This window comes from Mus musculus, chromosome 7 (genome assembly GCF_000001635.26).
Source record: "Mus musculus strain C57BL/6J chromosome 7, GRCm38.p6 C57BL/6J".
NCBI lineage: Eukaryota > Metazoa > Chordata > Mammalia > Rodentia > Muridae > Mus > Mus musculus.
Window position 1 is genome coordinate 63756830 of NC_000073.6, and position 16910 is coordinate 63773739.

At 48.0% G+C, this 16910-nt stretch overlaps 1 protein-coding gene across 7 annotated transcripts in view; it reads left to right on the forward strand.

The window, feature by feature from the left end:
* Positions 1–9403, forward strand: part of Otud7a (OTU domain containing 7A) — a 321488-nt gene extending 312085 nt beyond the window's left edge. For 6 of the 7 annotated variants that reach the window (XM_030242185.1, XM_030242186.1, XM_011250811.3 and 3 more), the window contains one exon: positions 481–9403. In XM_030242185.1, coding sequence (XP_030098045.1) covers positions 481–1902 — 1422 coding nt within the window. In that variant the 3' untranslated portion in view covers positions 1903–9403. The remainder of the gene's footprint in view (positions 1–480) is intronic. The other variant, NM_130880.1, reaches the window with a different exon arrangement.
* The last annotated feature ends 7507 nt before the right edge of the window (positions 9404–16910 follow it).

Sequence of the window (16910 nt, forward strand, 5' to 3'; positions counted from 1 at the left end):
ACACGGAGATCTGGGACATGTTTCTAATGGTGCCAGTAGTCTGACCATGGAGGAAGGCCAGAGTGTGGACCTAGTGTTTCTTTATAAAATACACTGAGGACACCAGCTAGGTCATGGGCATTCTGGCCCTATTCATCCACTCAGAATTCTAGACTTTCTGGTATCTGTGAATTCTAAGAGAAAGTTCATGTATCCTCCCTCAAAGGATGGGCACTGAGGTTTGAGGTCCCTACATAGCATTCTGTCAACATCTATAAGCCTGTGTCCAACCTTACAACAGTTAAGTGCTCTGTGGGCTCCTATTCCATAAACACCTCCATCCCTCTCTGGTAGACAGCCCCCACCCCCAACACCTACAGCAGCAGAGTCCCCACAAAGAAACTCCTATATCCCAGTCTCAGCTCCACCTGTGTTCTTGGGGCCTACACGAGGACAGCTTTTCTGTATGTAACCTTCCTTTCTTGCCTTCCCTCCCCACAGGCTCCCCTTGCACAGCCAGAGTCTCCAACGGCCTCAGCAGGGGAGGATGTACAGTCCCTGGCGGAATCGCTGGACTCGGACCGCGATTCTGTGTGCAGCAATTCCAACAGCAATAATGGCAAGAATGGTAAGGACAAAGAGAAGGAGAAACAGCGCAAGGACAAGGACAAGACGCGCGCGGACTCCGTGGCCAACAAGCTGGGCAGCTTCAGCAAGACGCTGGGCATCAAGCTAAAGAAAAACATGGGCGGGCTAGGCGGCCTGGTGCACGGTAAGATGGGTCGTGCCAACTCTGCCAACGGCAAAAACGGCGACAGCGCTGAGCGCAACAAGGAGAAAAAGTCCAAGTCGCGCAAGGGCAGCAAGGAGGAATCGGGAGCGTCAGCGAGCACCTCGCCGTCGGAGAAGACCACGCCGTCGCCCACGGACAAAGCGTCGGGAGCGTCGCCGGCCGACAAGGGGAGCGGGTCAAGAGGCGATGCCTGGAAGTACAGCACGGACGTAAAGCTGAGCCTCAACATCCTGCGCGCCGCCATGCAAGGCGAGCGCAAATTCATCTTCGCCGGCCTGCTGCTCACCAGCCACCGGCACCAGTTTCACGAGGAGATGATCGGCTACTACCTGACCAGCGCGCAGGAGCGCTTTAGCGCGGAGCAAGAACAGCGGCGGCGGGACGCCGCGGCGGCTGCCGCAGCAGCCACGGCCACCGCCACGGTCAAGCGGCCAGCGCGCAGGCCAGAGGCCGAAGGTGCGCCGGGCCCGGAGCGCGCCTCGCCGGGCCCGACAGCCGCGCAGCCCACGCAGCTGGTGCTCAAGCTCAAGGAGCGGCCGAGCCCCGGGACTGGAGCGAGCGCACGGGCGGCTCGGGCGGCGGGCGGCGCAGCATCCCCGGGTCCGGGCGGCGGCGCGCGACGCGCGGCTCCCGGTACGGGCGGACCGACTCCCGGCCGCAGCCCGCCCGCGCCCGCGCGCCAGAGCGTCATCCACGTGCAGGCGGCGGCCCGGGACGAGGCGTGCGCGCCGACAGTGGGCGCGCTACGGCCGTGCGCGACGTACCCGCAGCAGAACCGCTCGCTGTGGTCGCAGAGCTACAGCCCAGCGCGCAGCGCGCTGCGCACCGTCAATACAGTGGAGTCCCTGGCGCCCGGAGGAGCGGACGCCCCGGGACCCGCGGAGCACAAGTCGCAGACCTACAGCAACGGCTTCGGCGCAGCCCGCGACGGGCTGGAGTTCGCCGACGCCGACGCGCCGGCCGCGCGCTCGAACGCTGAGTGCGGCCGCGGAGGCCCGGGGCCCGCTCAGCGGCGCTGCCAGCGGGAGAACTGCGCGTTCTACGGGCGCGCGGAGACCGAGCACTTCTGCTCCTATTGCTACCGAGAGGAGCTGCGGCGGCGGCGCGAGGCGCGCGCGGCGCGACCCTGAGCCGTCCAGGACTGCTTTTTCCATCCTGTGGGTCTTTTTTTACTTGCTCTGGTCAGCCGAAGGGCCGGCGCCTCCTCGGTCAGTGCCGTGTACGTGTTTGGTCAAACGTTCCTAATGGTGCCTGAACCTACACTGATGCCACTCAGGTAGTAGACGGATAGGAAACAAGTCATACTGTTGGAAGTGGGTGTGCTAGCCTAGCATCTGCCTCGTACCTGTGGAAACTCAATAGCCATTGCAAGAGTATTTTTGTTCCTCTATACGAGAAATAAAGAAAATCGCAGCCCTTTGTTTTTAGAAGGGAGTGTTTTACATGCTTTTTTTTTCCTAACCTAGGGACTGACCTCTTCCAAGTAGCGGTCACTTGCGTGCAGTTGGTAGCACGCAGGGTGTAGAAGCAAACGCGCAGCCTGGCCTGAGGTGGAGCTTCCTCTGCAGCTCCCACCTGCTTCCCACCTGGGTCCCTGGAGACCTCCAGCAGTCACCTTGCTACCTGCTGACGCTGGCCCCCTTAGGACTCCCCACCGCCATTTCATAAGCAAACCCTCCTCCCACAGCACCCCCTATCTCTGATCCCCCACCCCTCCCGCTCGAGCAACATTCACACTGCCGTCCAAGCTGCGGGCGACCACAGAATGGGCACCGGACAACCTACCTCTCAGGGCACGGTGAGGTGTAGCGATCGCTCCCAGTGCCGGGCAGCTCAGGTGACAGGGGCTTCCCAGAGACACATGGGGTGCAAAAAAAAGCGGGGTCCTGAACTCACAATCGGACCGGCCCACCTATGAGCCAGCATGATAGACTGGTCATATCTCCTTTGAAGATATGGAGTGAACTGTCGCTGGAGGGCCCCTTAGGAGGTGTGATCACATCCGTGCCGCAGAGGAGGGGACAGAATTGACCCCTTGGTCACTGTGTCAGCCCATTGGGCTGCTTTGAACCCAGCCTAGCCTTCTTCCCTAGGGCAGGGGCTGAGAGAGTCCAGGAGGGAAGGGAACCACCCCTACCCCACCTGCCTCTGTCAGGGTTCAGCCGGGTTAAAGGGCTCTCTGCTGGTGGAGACCCTTCCCAGAGCGGCCCTGCTCCTGGCTCCATGCCACACTGAGGGAGCAGCCAAGTCTCCGAGCAGTCTCCTTTTTGGTGCCTCCTACCTTTCTTGAGGAAAATTTAAAAATAATAATAATAATGTGTCCTTAGCTACCCTGTTTTGAGCAGCAATATGCAGCCTCTTCCTTCCACGATTACCTCTGCAGACCACTGTTCTTGGCCAAGGACACTGAGGAGCCAGTCCTCACTAAAGAGCTAGCGAGCTTGCTTCCAGGACATATGGAGGAGATGGGTAACCTTCTCACTAACGAGACAATACTTTCATACCTGTGAGAGCTTTAGACTAGCCCGTGATAGCCCTAAAATGAGAAAGCACCTGCTTATCCTCAGAAAGCACGGGAGCTGGGCTTATACCTTCATTGGAGCCAACTCCTGAAAGGATGCTTCATCCACTGACATCCAGAGCAGCAAAAGCAAAAAAAAATAAATAAAATAAAATTTTTCAAAAGATGGGGAGGGATTTTTTTTTACTTGTTTGGAAAATTATAATAAAACAACTGAGTATCTCCTGTGAGTAATTTCTTTTTTTGTTTTTAATTATTCCACAGGCTGAGGAGTCTTCAGTAATGTATTCAAGTTTTGCATAAAGTGGTTCCTTAAATCAAAGTTATTTATTAAATAGAATCTTTAAGAAGTCCTTTTCAAAGTCTTACTTTTCGTGCTGAACACGATACTTTAAATGTGTGGTGATAACTAATATTCATGTTCCTGATAGTACTGGGGTCTCTCCTTTTACTTAGAAAAGAAAAAGTGATTCTCAAAAAAAATCTCTTGCTGAGAGGGTTGGTGGCAGCTTTGAGGAGTGGGGGACAGTTTCTTTAGAACATGACACCTGAGCAGCTGCTTCACCCACCAAAGCTCTAGGTCACAGAAGCCTCTGGCCAGCACAGCACTCTAGCTCAACTCTCGAAGCAACCTGACGAATATTCTCGCGTCCATTCAGAAACCCAGTCCTTATCCACTGGAAGTAGACATTCATGTTTGTCTTTCTCATACTGTGATATTAAAATGGCTGGCTATACAAACCCTTTATCTTTCTCATGCACTCTGCCAGAGAAGATAGATAAATAAATAAACAGGGTAAACTGAGAATTAACGTAGATTGTTGTCATAGAGGAAACCCTCCCAAACAGGACAGTGGCTGTGTACTCTTGACGCATGATGGCTCTTATCTCCTTCGTGGCCAGATTACTTCTCCCTCTTCCATCTTATGATGAATGTGCCGTGCAGAAGAACCAAAGGCATAGACCCAGAATGTAGCCCTACTATTCTGGCCAAATAAAGGACCCCAGGCCCCTCCGTTTGGTCTCATTGGACTAAATAAGGTGGGGTACCAGCTGGGACCCTAATCCAAACACTCCCAGTGTTTAAGAATAGCCATTGCCTTCTGTGCAGTATTAAAACAGGGTAAGTGAGAAGGGTCGTGCAATGTGGACAAGTGGCTTCTGTGCTTCGTGATCCTCAAAAGAGCTGGCTCTCGTGCTCCCTGGCCAGGCTTAGTGACTAGAGACAGGAGCGGGTGGGCTGAGTTCCTTTACAGCCCTCTTTGACTTGGCAGCTCTCTGTGGATCAAGGAAGAAGAGGGTGGCAAGCCCAGCTTGAGAGACACTGCCCGTGCCAGTAGTGAGTAGGGCTCCCCATCAGCTCTGCCCGGACTTTCTGAGAGTTTTGGGTATTTCTAAGCAACATCTAATGTCCGAAAGAATCCCCTATATTTCTAAACCCCTGTGGAGATCACATCAGACGTTAACTTCGCATTTCCTTCACATGCCTTGCCGGAGAATGGGCAAGGGACTAGTTTTCCAGCCCGATCTCTTTATAGACTTTATGTGCTGTTATGTTCAAGTTTGACAGGCCAACTTTAAATGCTACTATAGAAGTTATTTTCATATGATTCTCAGAATGCACCACAGAGCAATATCTTGCGCCCTTGTTTTCACAGAAAGACTTGCGCCCTTGTTTTCTTTCCCTTAGAAGAGGAACTGGAGGTGAGCAGGGCTACACAGTGATTGTGGAGTCTGAGATTTTATGTGGGCCCTCTGAAACCAGGACTGTGTAAAGAACTTCTTTTTAACTGAGGTTTTGGTTGGTTGGTTGGTTGGTTGGTTGGTTGGTTGGTTGGTTTGGTTTTGTTTTTTAAATTTTTTGGTTTTGTTTTTTGGTTTTGTTTTTTGGTTTTTTTTTTTCTGTGTATGGGTTTGTGGTGCTGCAGTCATTCCTATTAATGAAAACTTTGTCCCTAAGTAACTGTTCCTGCTTCCTTACCTGTGAGTATCCAGTGCTACTTGAACCTATTGTTTTATGAAGATGAAGTTTTCCAAAAATCTCTTAGCTTAGGAATTCTGGTAGCTTATTGTCATAAGTAGCTCACCTCTGACAGAAGATAAAAGAATCCATCTGAGTACAGGCCTCAGGGTGTGGGGTTCCCCCATGCAGTCCCCACACGCATGTCTCTGGAACAGGGCCAGCTTTTAAGACACCTCCCTCCCTTGGCATATGTTAAAAACAAAACGAGACAAACAAATCCAATAAAACAAGGAGAGGGTCAGGATTATAGATATTGGTGTTGGAAAATTGGTGGAGAAACAAAAAGGAGACTGTTCCAGTCCCATTGTGTGAGGGTCTTTGTCGTTAGGTAGAGGCAGAAGGCTTACTTCAGGTGTGTTCTTTGCTTCTAGGGCTTCTAGTAAGTGGAAAAGTACTCAGTGTCTGAGTGAGCCAGCTCTGACCTTAACCCCCTTGATATAGAGGAGTGTGGCCAGAGCACCAGCTAACAGGCTCTCCCGTTCTTGGCCCTGGAAGAGAAGCACTGTGGGAAACCCAGATGTGGCCAGTACTCCTGGCACCAGGAAGCAGGCAGGTCCTTCCCAAAAGTTTTAAAGTAGCAGCTCTCAAGACCACTGAGTACCCCGCCCTCTTTGCTATCAAAGATGCCACTAGTCCAGCAGATGCAGGTCTTCAGAGCAGGGACCTCAGCTTCCTCCTTGTTGGCTTCAGATCCTGCCCATTGCCCAGGTTTACTGGGCGGCACTAGTTCTGTTGGCCTAAGGCCTGGTTCTGAAGTGTTACCTTGTTCTCACAAGACTAGCTCCAAGGAAATTCATCCTAAAGGCCATATATATACTCCACAATGATGTTGGGGGTATCTCACCCCAAACAGACCGGCACTGTGAGGAATGCCACTAAGGAAGACCAGGATACAAGATTCTCATGACACCCAATGAGAGACAAGATAATCTGTGAGAGTTCCCAACATGGGGTGAGATATGTCAGCACTACACAGGCTGATGCTTCCCCTAAAGCCTGACTCCCACTCCACTACCAGCAGAGAAGAATGAAGGGGTCACCCTACACAGATGCCTTGGCATCTGCAAGAATGCATGATCTATATGGATATGCAATATGTAACTTACAGGACAAGCACAGAAGCCATCATCTCCAATCAATAATGTGACTATTTCTAATAATTTTGCAAAACTTTAAAAACAAAGATCACAAATCCTAATTTTGTACATATGAAGTAATGCACACCTCTATACTTTTATCCTCCAAAGAGTAGTTCAAGGAGATATATATATATATATATATATATATATATATATATATATATATATTCCATCTGACATAAATTGAAAAATATTAGTTGGTTTTAAGGATGAATATAAGTGGAACCTGCCCAAAACCAAAACCAAAGCAACCTGGTAATATGTTAAGAACGAGCAGTGACATCAGCTCTGTTCAGAATATCTTTCCACATTCTGAAGGATGGCTTTCCATGAAATGCAATTTCCCGTAGCATAGTAAAAGCTAAGACCTTACAAAAATCTGCCCAGCCCAATTATGCTCGTAGCCAGAGTCTGGACCAACTACAGTTATCAGGCACCCTTGGGCCCCAGGGCCTTTGCATGTTATTTCTTCTATTCGTCACTGTCCCCTCATCTTTGCTTCACTACCACCTCAGCAAGGCCTTCTCCAACTGTGTTATTGAAGAGGCTAAGGCATCCCACCCTTCAGACTGTGTTCCGTTCCCTCTCCCAGCCGCTGATCACTGTGTGAATTAACCGCTCGTTTACTCAATACATCATAGACCCCAGGCCCCTGTAGAATGTAAGTTCCATGTAGGCAGGATTTTGCGTGTGTCTTGTTCACTGTTCTAGTGCCTACAGCGGTGCCTGGCACACTCCAAGCACTAGATAAACTAAATACCAGTTAAAGAAAAGAAATAAATCACTAGTTTGATATGATACCACAAAATGCTGGCCTCATCCTTCACCGAGTCCTGATTTTTCTGCTTCCATTCCATCTAAAAACTATAGGCTGGTTAGGTGGCCTGGCTAGTCTAGATTGGAGATACCAAGTTACTAGATATGATAGCTTATCACTGATGGCATCCGTGGTCACCATCAGTCTCTGAGCGGCTCCTGTTGCCAGCCCTTCCTCGTGGTGGGCTCTGCTGTTTGCAAAGGGGCGAGGGGGTGGGGGGCTCTTTGGGTCTAGCAGAAGTGAGAACAGTCCGTATTGCGCAGCTCATGGACCGAGAGGCACTGTGGGGAGCCCCATCATACCGGCTATGATGTCATTGGAGACCCCGACCATTCCAAAGAAGTCTTTCTAGTTAGTTCCTAGGTATCCCTCTGTCCTTCCTGTCCCAGACACAGTGGCACGGATCTCCTAGCCCAGATGAAGGATCCATTCTCCAGTCACCAAAATGCAGGTCAGTGGGAGAGAAGGAACTGATTACTTTGATGATCTGGGGCAGAGGTGAGAGACAAGGCCCCCCCGGAACTCCATGGGTTTGATCTTGACTGTGCACTGGAAGGACAGAGCCAAGTCACACACCTCATGGGCCCAGGACTCGAATGGAGATGTCCTGCTCTGACAGGCGACCTCACCCACCTAGGAGAGCCATTCTCCAAGCCTGCTCCCTCTGCCAGGTATTTTCACAGCTACCTAACCACACTGTTTACTTCCTGGTCCTTTGGCCAAACTCACTTTCCTCTAAGAATCACTGGCAAAATACTGTTACAAGCTGCTCATTGGACCTTCATCCTCTTGTGACTGTGTCCTCTTTAACCCTCTTCTGTGGTTCTTGCCTTCATCTCCTGGATGCTATACTTCAGGGTTCCTCTTGAGCGTGACATCCGTCATAAATCTCCTCTACGTCTGTCTAGCTGCGCAAATGGCACATACACGTGGGTCCCCATACTTGAATTGACAAATATATATTTCTTTCACTGCTGCCCAAACAGCTTGGGACCCTGCTCCTGCCAAGACAACAAAGAGAAAGTGGCTTCCCAGGGGATACTGGGCTCCCTGACAAGTACCTAGGAGCTGCCCAGCTCTTGGCCTCTGTGTGACATCAGAGTTCAAAGTAAGACTTGGCAGGAAGAGTGGAGCAGTTTGTCAGCACTCACTCACGACCCAAACTATTGTGTAGGCGTGAGCATACAAAACAGACCAGCCATGTCTAAGACCCCAGTGCACAGAGGCCAACCTGTCTCCAACAGAGCCACTATACAGTCCCCGGAGCTCAGCTCTGCTACCAACCCCAGGTGGCACACACTGGACCCTCAGTGACATAAATAAAGAAACACTTAGGAGCAGAAAGCAGGCTCAACTGAGTCCAAGCAGGGACTAAGCTTGGTAACCCATCACTGCCTCATCTACAGAGCCTGCAACCCCACCCACCTCCATTTTTAACCAGTTAAGCCTCTTTGTAACTGGGGGCATTGAAGCTGACTATAACAAAGGACTTCCTCGCCCTGTATTTGCCTAGTTCCTTTAAAGGATCATTTAACCTTGAAAACTCTCTCCTCTCTCTCTCTCTCTCTCCTCTCTCTCTCTCTCTCTCTGTCTCTCTCTCTCTCTCTCTCCCTCCCTCCTTCCCTCCCTCCCTCCCTCCTGTTTGTCTGACCTGGGAATGAAACAGATTGCTTTGCTTTCCGTTTATTTCGTTATCGTGGGCAAAAGCAAACACTAAGGCAAAACTGGGTCATAAATCATCGTGTTTTGACCACGCTGTTCGAAACCCTTTCTACCCACATGTGAATGTTTATGCTAAGTCCATATAAGTCTTCTCTTCCATCTGGTCCATTGTTGGTGAAGAAACCCATTGTAAGAGCTGTCTAAGGTGATGGGGTCGTTCCTTTGTAAAGTATTAAAGCACTGAACCAATTTTTGCAATATGTAGTGAATCTTGCTTTCATTTTAGAAAACTTCCAGTAATGACTACTGCACTTTTTTAAATAGAAGAACAGTATTTAATTTCTTTCTTTTATGAAAGATTATTTCAAGTAAAAAAAAAATAGCTCTGTAACCCATGTGACATGGCTTCTCCATTACTTGATACAGAGAAGTTTTGATGCCTAAACAATAAAATGAACATGTTTGTAAAGCATGAGTTGATCCACTTATTCACTCACCCATTTCCATGTACCTGACAAGAGGCCATCAAAGGAAATCATCGTGAAACCAGTGAGATGACTCAGCAGGTAAAAGTGACCTGGAACTCACTTAAGGTAGGAGAGAGCCAACTCCAAAACACTGTCCTCTACGCTCCAAGTGCATGCCAGTGCATGCACGCACACACACAATAATAGTAATAGTAATAGTAGTAGTAATAATAATAATAATAGCAGCAATGATAATAATAATAATATAAAATAGATTTTAAAAAGTCTTTATGGGCTGGGTGTGGTGATGCATGCCTTTAATCCCAGCACTTGGGAGGCAGAAGCAGGCAGATTTCTGAGTTCGAGGCCAGCCTGGTCTACAAAGTGAGTTCCAGGACAACCAGGGCTATAAAGAGAAACCCTGTCTCGAGAGAAAAAAAAAAAAAGTCTTTATGGCCTTTATGTTGTACACACCTGTTTAAAGGGAGGGGTAAGTATTTTTTCCCCTTAGAGGAAATGTGAATCCCAGGATTAGCTTTTGCAAATGCTCAGGGCACTCCTTGCATGGATGAAAACTGACGAGGTCTCTGACAGGTAATCACCAGAGGCTGTGAAGCTAAACAAGAAGATACAGCTGCACGCATGGCAGAATTTGGTTTGTGCTTTTCTCATTTCCACAGAGTAGAACTGAAGAAATGTCCTTCCCTCCTTGGGAAGAGGACAGCATCCTGGACCTCTCTCAGGCACAGAACTGTGCCAAGACTCAGATGCAGCCATGCGTCCAGTGCCCACTGTATGTTACACCCCGTGCCCAGCACTGGGGTAGTGATGAAGGTTGTGGTAACCTGCCCTCCCCCCACGTTGTAACTGAATGGCTCCACAGGGCATGGTACATCCTGCCCACAGTGGGATCCAGTCTATACAACAGCCAGTGAGTGAGAAATCAAAAGCTCCATCTGATAGATGAGAACAGTGGAATTTGGCACAGCAAGTGACAGAGTGAGGACCTGAGCCTAGGTCTGTCTGGTATAAAGATGTGTGTTCTCATGGCACTCTGCAGTCTCTGCTAGTCCACAGGAGCCAGGCCCCTGCCTCACAGGAACCCCCAGTCCAGGAAAGCTAGCACACAAATCCTCATCTGACTCTCATGAGCCAGGAGGGTGAATTAGCACAAATGGAAGAGTATTAGATCTAGGCTAGCCTGTGGGGTTCTCTTACACAAAAGCCTATTTACTCCAGGTCCAGTTGAGGCCAATAAGCTCCCATCGTGTCTGGCTCTGATAGTCTCCCACACTAGGATATACAAGAGTCTTCTTAGTTCCGCTGGCTGACAGAAAGTTCCACCGAAGAAGGCTGGCTTCTCACTGGAAGTCTGGAAAGGTGCTTAAAAGGTCACGGGGGGGGGGGGGGGTGCGGCATTAGCTAACTAATACTGGCTCTCAATTTCTACTCTGAACACACACAGAGAGGGAGAGAGGGGGAAAGGAGAGGGAGGGGGAGGGGGAGGGGGGAGGGGGAGGGGGAGAGGGAGATCTTAACCATGCCATGGAATACATATATCATTTGAAAAACAAAGATGCCTCAGGGAGCTGGAGAGATGGCTCAGTGGTTAAGAGTGCTTCCTGCTCTTCCATAGTGCTAGTTCAGTTCCCAGCACCCATGTTGGGTATCTCATAATTGCCTGTAACTCTAAAGCTGGGGAATTGAATGTCCTCTCCTTGCAGACACATATATGCATGCACATGCATGCATGCACACACAAACCACACATACCTCCCTAACACACGCACACACATACCCCACACATACACCTTCCTAATACACACACACACCACACACACCACACATACTACACACATACCACACACACACACACACACACACACACACATACACCAATAAAAAATAAAATAAACCCTTTCAAAGTAAAGGATGACTTGGTTATTTTTTTTCCAAACACTGACAGACTTTATTGTGGGGGGGGAATTCCCACCTGGGACCCCGCCCTCTTAAATAAAAAAGTGCATAGAAAAGAAGGGATTTAGAAACCTTTGTACAATATCTACATCCTCGGTCCCCAGGGAAGGAGGAAGGAGGCAATGGTTGGGTAGGCAGGAGGGGTGAAGGCAGATTCCTGCCCCACTACATTGTCTTGGTTATTTTAAAGAGATATTTTAATATGGAGAACTAGTCAAGCTAATGAGGGAAGGCTAAAAACAGAAACAGGGAGCAGAGATCACAGAGGAAGGAAAGCCTGCAGGAGGCAGCTTCATCTCACAGCTGCAGCTCCATGGCAAAGCATTTGCCTAGAATGCAAGTACCTGAGTGTGGTCCCTCTTACCACACAAGCAAAGAGGAGGGGGTTCTACAGAGTCGGGGAACCCATGCCTGTGGAGAGGGAAGAAGGAGTACTGCTCAGTTGGAGCTCTGACCTCTGGGGCCCAGAGGACACAGCTCACAGAGCTGGGCTCTGGGATCTGAGCACAAGTTGTTGATAATCTCTGAAAGATTCTTCTATATGGAAGGAACAAACTGGAACAAATTGCAGCTGGAAAGGAAAGAAGCCGTTGCTAGGACAACGGTGACAGAACGTGAAGCAGGCCCTCTGTGTGTGTCTTGCCACATACTCACAGTGTGCACAGTGTACAGTTGTCCCCATGTCAGAAAGGCTGGTTCCAGCACCCCCCCCACTCAAATATCACAAGTCATAGATGTTCAAATCCTTTATATAAAGTGGCAGTGTCTACACAGAGCCTTTGCACATCTCCTGCAGCCTTTAAACCTTTAGACTTAAACGACTATACTGAGTAATGTTATATGTTGTTGTTATATGTACATACTTAGTAACGTTATATACAGCACAGTCTATAGAATATTTGATGCATATGTGCTTGAGTCTTCAGCAGGTAGGTATGGAGCTATAGATTTGTAGGCATATGTGTGCCTACACACACATACAGACAGAAAGAGAGAGACAGAGACACAGAGACACAGAGAGAGATAGACAAAGACAGAAAAACACAGAGAGCAAAGAAAAAATATACCTCTTTTATAGCCCCTTTGGGTCCTGGAAACCATTCCTAAATTTCCTGTTCTCTAACCGTCTCAATTTTCCTTTGTTCTTATTGGGCTCTTTCCTGATTGCTGATCTAGACTTTCATTCCTGAAGGATGCGAGTCTTCAAAGGCCATTTGTTGGATGCTAGCTTGCTATTAAATTTTATGCAGGGACATGGACTTCACTGTAGCCTACCAAAAGAAGGCCCTGGGTTCCACACATTATCCCCCTGGTCCCACTATCTGGTTTTAAAAAAAAACACAAAAACTAGTTTTCTTTAATAAAGGATTCAGTCCCACAGACAGTAGAATAATGAATGACTTTATTTGTGTTGTCTCCAAGATTCTCAGCTTCCATCTTCCTGTTGGAAGATTCCAGAAGGGACCTAATGTGGGAGAAGAAAGCACAGCCTTTCATTTAGGAGTCATAACAACAATGAGAGCTACTCACCAGGCCACCTCTCATCCCAGACTGTGGTGGCCATGGGCATGTCATGGGAAGTGATGACGGATTCCAGCCCTAACTTTCATAAGACAAAACCTTATCCTTCAGACAGTTGTCTCCCTGTTGGAACCGAAACTAAATAGCAGACAGGGAACCAGCCTAGTCAGGCCAGCTGCATCTATCTGAATGAAATAGGATTAAAAGATAAATGACAAGGAGTTACAATGACAGATGTACACATAGGAAAATACGGGGATCGATCTCCAGATATCTTGAAACTTTTGGAGGCATGTTCTTCCTCATCCAAAAAAAAAAAAAAAAAATCCTGCATGAGGAGGCTCTTGAGACTCGGGGGGATGGGCAGCCTACTCTATGATGTCACATGCCATCCTCATTGCCTAGCAGGAAGGTATAAAAAGAGCCCATGGTTGCAGGGGCAGAGAATATGACTTACAAGGCAACACAGAGGTCTCCTTTCCATGGCCAGCTTACAAGCCATGGCTACTATGATTCTGTCACCTCACAGGAAAGACCTCTGTGGTACCCCGCTGATTACAGGGGATCCCTTCCAAAATGGAGGGTGTTGTAATTTTGACCTGGAATGTCCCACAGAAGTCTGCATTATTAAAGGCTCTGTCCACAGCTTGCTCTATCGGAAATGGACAAGAAGTTAGACTACTAGAAGAACCACTGAAAAGGAGGGGGGCTACAATCTTCTCCTCTGTGTCTTTCCAACCATGAGGTGACTACACCAGAGTCCACCATCATGTTTCTCTCTATACTCCAGAGCAATTTGACCAATCCACCAGAGACTGTAGCTTCCCAAGCTGGGCCCAAACCACCTCTTCTTTTATTTGTTTGTTTCTTTATTTGACAGTACTGGAGAATGAACCTAGGGCCTCATGCATGCTAAACAAGTACTCTTCTCACTGAGCTACAGGCCCAGCCCCAACCTCTTCTGTTTATGAATCAGTGACCTTGTAAGTAACAGAAACAGAAGCTGAGTGATGCTGAAGGAATGCAGTTTCCCTCCCTGGGAAGATGCATCCTAAATTCAGGCTTACTTGCCTGTCATCCTTCTTCCATAAACTATCATGAAGGGCTTCCAGGGCCTTGTCTGAGATTCTGGGGGATGCACACCCCCAAATGTCCCTGCGAGAGGATCAGCACTGGAGGCTGAAAGCAGAAGGCACAGGTTCACTCTTCTGGGTGCTTTCCAGTCCTGAAAATAATATCAGTTGTTTCAAATGGTCTGCTAAGACCTTTTTCCTTCCCTGACAGCTTTCCAGGACTTTTTCCTTCCCTGCAGCTTAGAGTTACAATGTTCTCCACTAAGTCTTTCCTCAATTGGTACCCAGATGTCACAGAGAGCCATTTGAAATCATGCTCCCTGCCTTAGTTAGGCTTTTACTGCTGTGAAGAGACAACATGACCACAATGACTCTTATAAATGAAAACATTTCATTGGGGCTGACTTACAGTTACAGAGGTTTAATTCTATTATTATCATGGCAGGAATCATGCCAGGCTATGGGCAAACATGGTGCTGGAGGAGCCAAGAGTTCTACATGTTGATCCAAAGGCAACAGAAGGGGACTGAATTCCAAAGGCAGCCAGGAGAAGACAACTTGCACACTGGGCAGAAGGTAAGCATAGGAGACCTCCAAGCCCACCCCCACAGCAGCACTCCAACAAGGTCATGCCTAGTCCAACAAGGCCTCTCCCCTTGGGCCAAGCATTCAGACACATGAGTCTATGGGGGAGGGGGAGCCAATTCAAACTATAGGCTTGTAGCCATAACATAATGCAAAATGCATTTATTCCAACTTCAAAAGTCTCTATAGTCTGTGACCATCTCAACAATGTATAAAAGTCCAAAGGTCAAAGTTTTTCCTGAGATGAATGCACTCTCTTAACTGTAATCCCCTATAAAATCAAAATAAAAAAGCAGATCACATACTTCCACATATCATGGCACAGGACATAGATTAACATCCTAGAATGCAGAGAAGGGAGCCCAGTGAGAAAATACTAGACCAAAGCAAGACTGAAAGCCAGCTAGACAAACTTCAAACTCTGCATCTCCAAGTCTTATGTCAAAATGTTCTTCAAAACTCCAACTTCTTTCAGCTTTGTTAACTACAAACACACTTCTTTCTCTTGGGCTGGTTCCACTCTTTGTTAGTAGTTTTCCTGAACAGGCTCTGGTATCTCTAACATCCTGAGGTCTCCAAGGCAATATATGCTTCACCTTCACAGTTTCACACAACAGCCTCTCTAGCTGCCATGCAGGAACAACCCTGCCACACAACTGACCTCAGCGACTTTCCTTAGGCATCAAGGGAGATCCCATAGTCCCTTCTATTTTTGATTCTAAAGCTAGAGCCATGTGGCCAAAGCTGCCAAGTTCTGCTGCTTGCCAGGATGAACCATGGTCCCCTTGTTCTATTACATCTTTACCAGCTTTCTGTTCTTGATGATTTCCTTCACTGCCTAAACTTGGCTATCCTGGAACTTTCTCTGTAGACTGACCTTGAACTCAGAGATCTGCATGCCTGTCTCCTGAGTTCTGGGATTAGAGGCATGTACTACCATACCTGGACCTAAGCTTTTCTTTAATTCCTTTTCACAAGATGAAAGCCTAGTTGGGGTGGGGTGGGGGTGTTCTTGCCCCAAAGTCACAACTCCCTTAATTTCACTTAATGTCTTTAATCTGTTTATGACCTTGAACATAAGATTTAGCTCCATTCCACTTCCTGGTGCTCCTTTAATCTCTGAACCATATGTTTTGTTTTGTTTTGTTTTGTTTTGTTTTGTCTTGTTTTGTTTTCTTTCTTTCTTTCTAAACTTGCTACATTTAATCAAAATGCTTTTCATAAGATTAAACCAGAAGACAGAGTCTATTTTAGGCTGTTTTGAGATTTACTTTGTCAATAAAATTAATCTAAATCTCTTCATTTTAACCTCAGGCAGACTCTTCAGACAAGGACAAAATGCAGCCCCAAACTTCACCAAAATATCACAAGAATGATCTCTAGGCAACGTACTAAAATTCTTCTCGGAAATTTCTTGAGCCAGGCCACCATAGTTCAAATCACCCTCAGCACCACTGTCTTCCATGCTTCTACTAGGATGGCCCATTAAGCCCCACTTAAAGCATTCCACTGCTTTCCAAATCCAAAGTCCCCAAATCCACATCCATTGAAACAAAAGCATAGTCAGGCCTATCGCAATACCCCACTCCTGATAACAACTTCTGTCTTAGGGTTTTATTGCTGTGAAGAGACAACATGACCACAGCAACTCTTATACAGGAAATTATTTAATTGTGGCTAGCTTACAGTTTGAGAGTTGCAGTCCATTATATTCAAGGAGGGGAACATGGCTGCCTGCACACAGAGATGGTGCTTGAGGAACCAAGAGTTCTACATCTTGATCTGAAGACAGCAGAAGGGGACCATAGGCCTCAGGCCAGGAGGAGTCTATTTGCACACTGGGCAGAGCTTGAGCATAGGAGTCCTCAAAGCCCACCCCCCTTAGTGATTTACTTCCTCTTAAAAGGCCACAAATCCTAATAGTGCCACCTCCGCCCCATGAGCCAAACTTGAGTCTATGGGCTCATGTTGTCAGGACTGGCAAGGCTGTTTATGTAGACTGAGGGAGATGAAATAACACTGTTCTTATACAAGGTCTGAGCCACCTGCTCACACACACTGGCATGGCCTCTTGGCCTTTCTCAAGCTGAGATTCTCATATGTTGTCTGAACCTGACAGCAGCTTCTAGCTGCAGATGGTCAGGCAGAGGAAATGCTGGACCCTGTCAGATCAAGGATGCCCAGACACAGTCATCAGTATCAAAAACTCCAGCAGGTTTGGTGGTTTAGAAACCATGGATCAGGGATCCAGATAACTACATAGGCTTCCTAGAAACCAAGGGACAGTGAGTGAAGAAGCAGGTGGCAGTGAGTTACCCAGGGTAGGAGCTACAGGCGCCACTCAAGTTCTGAC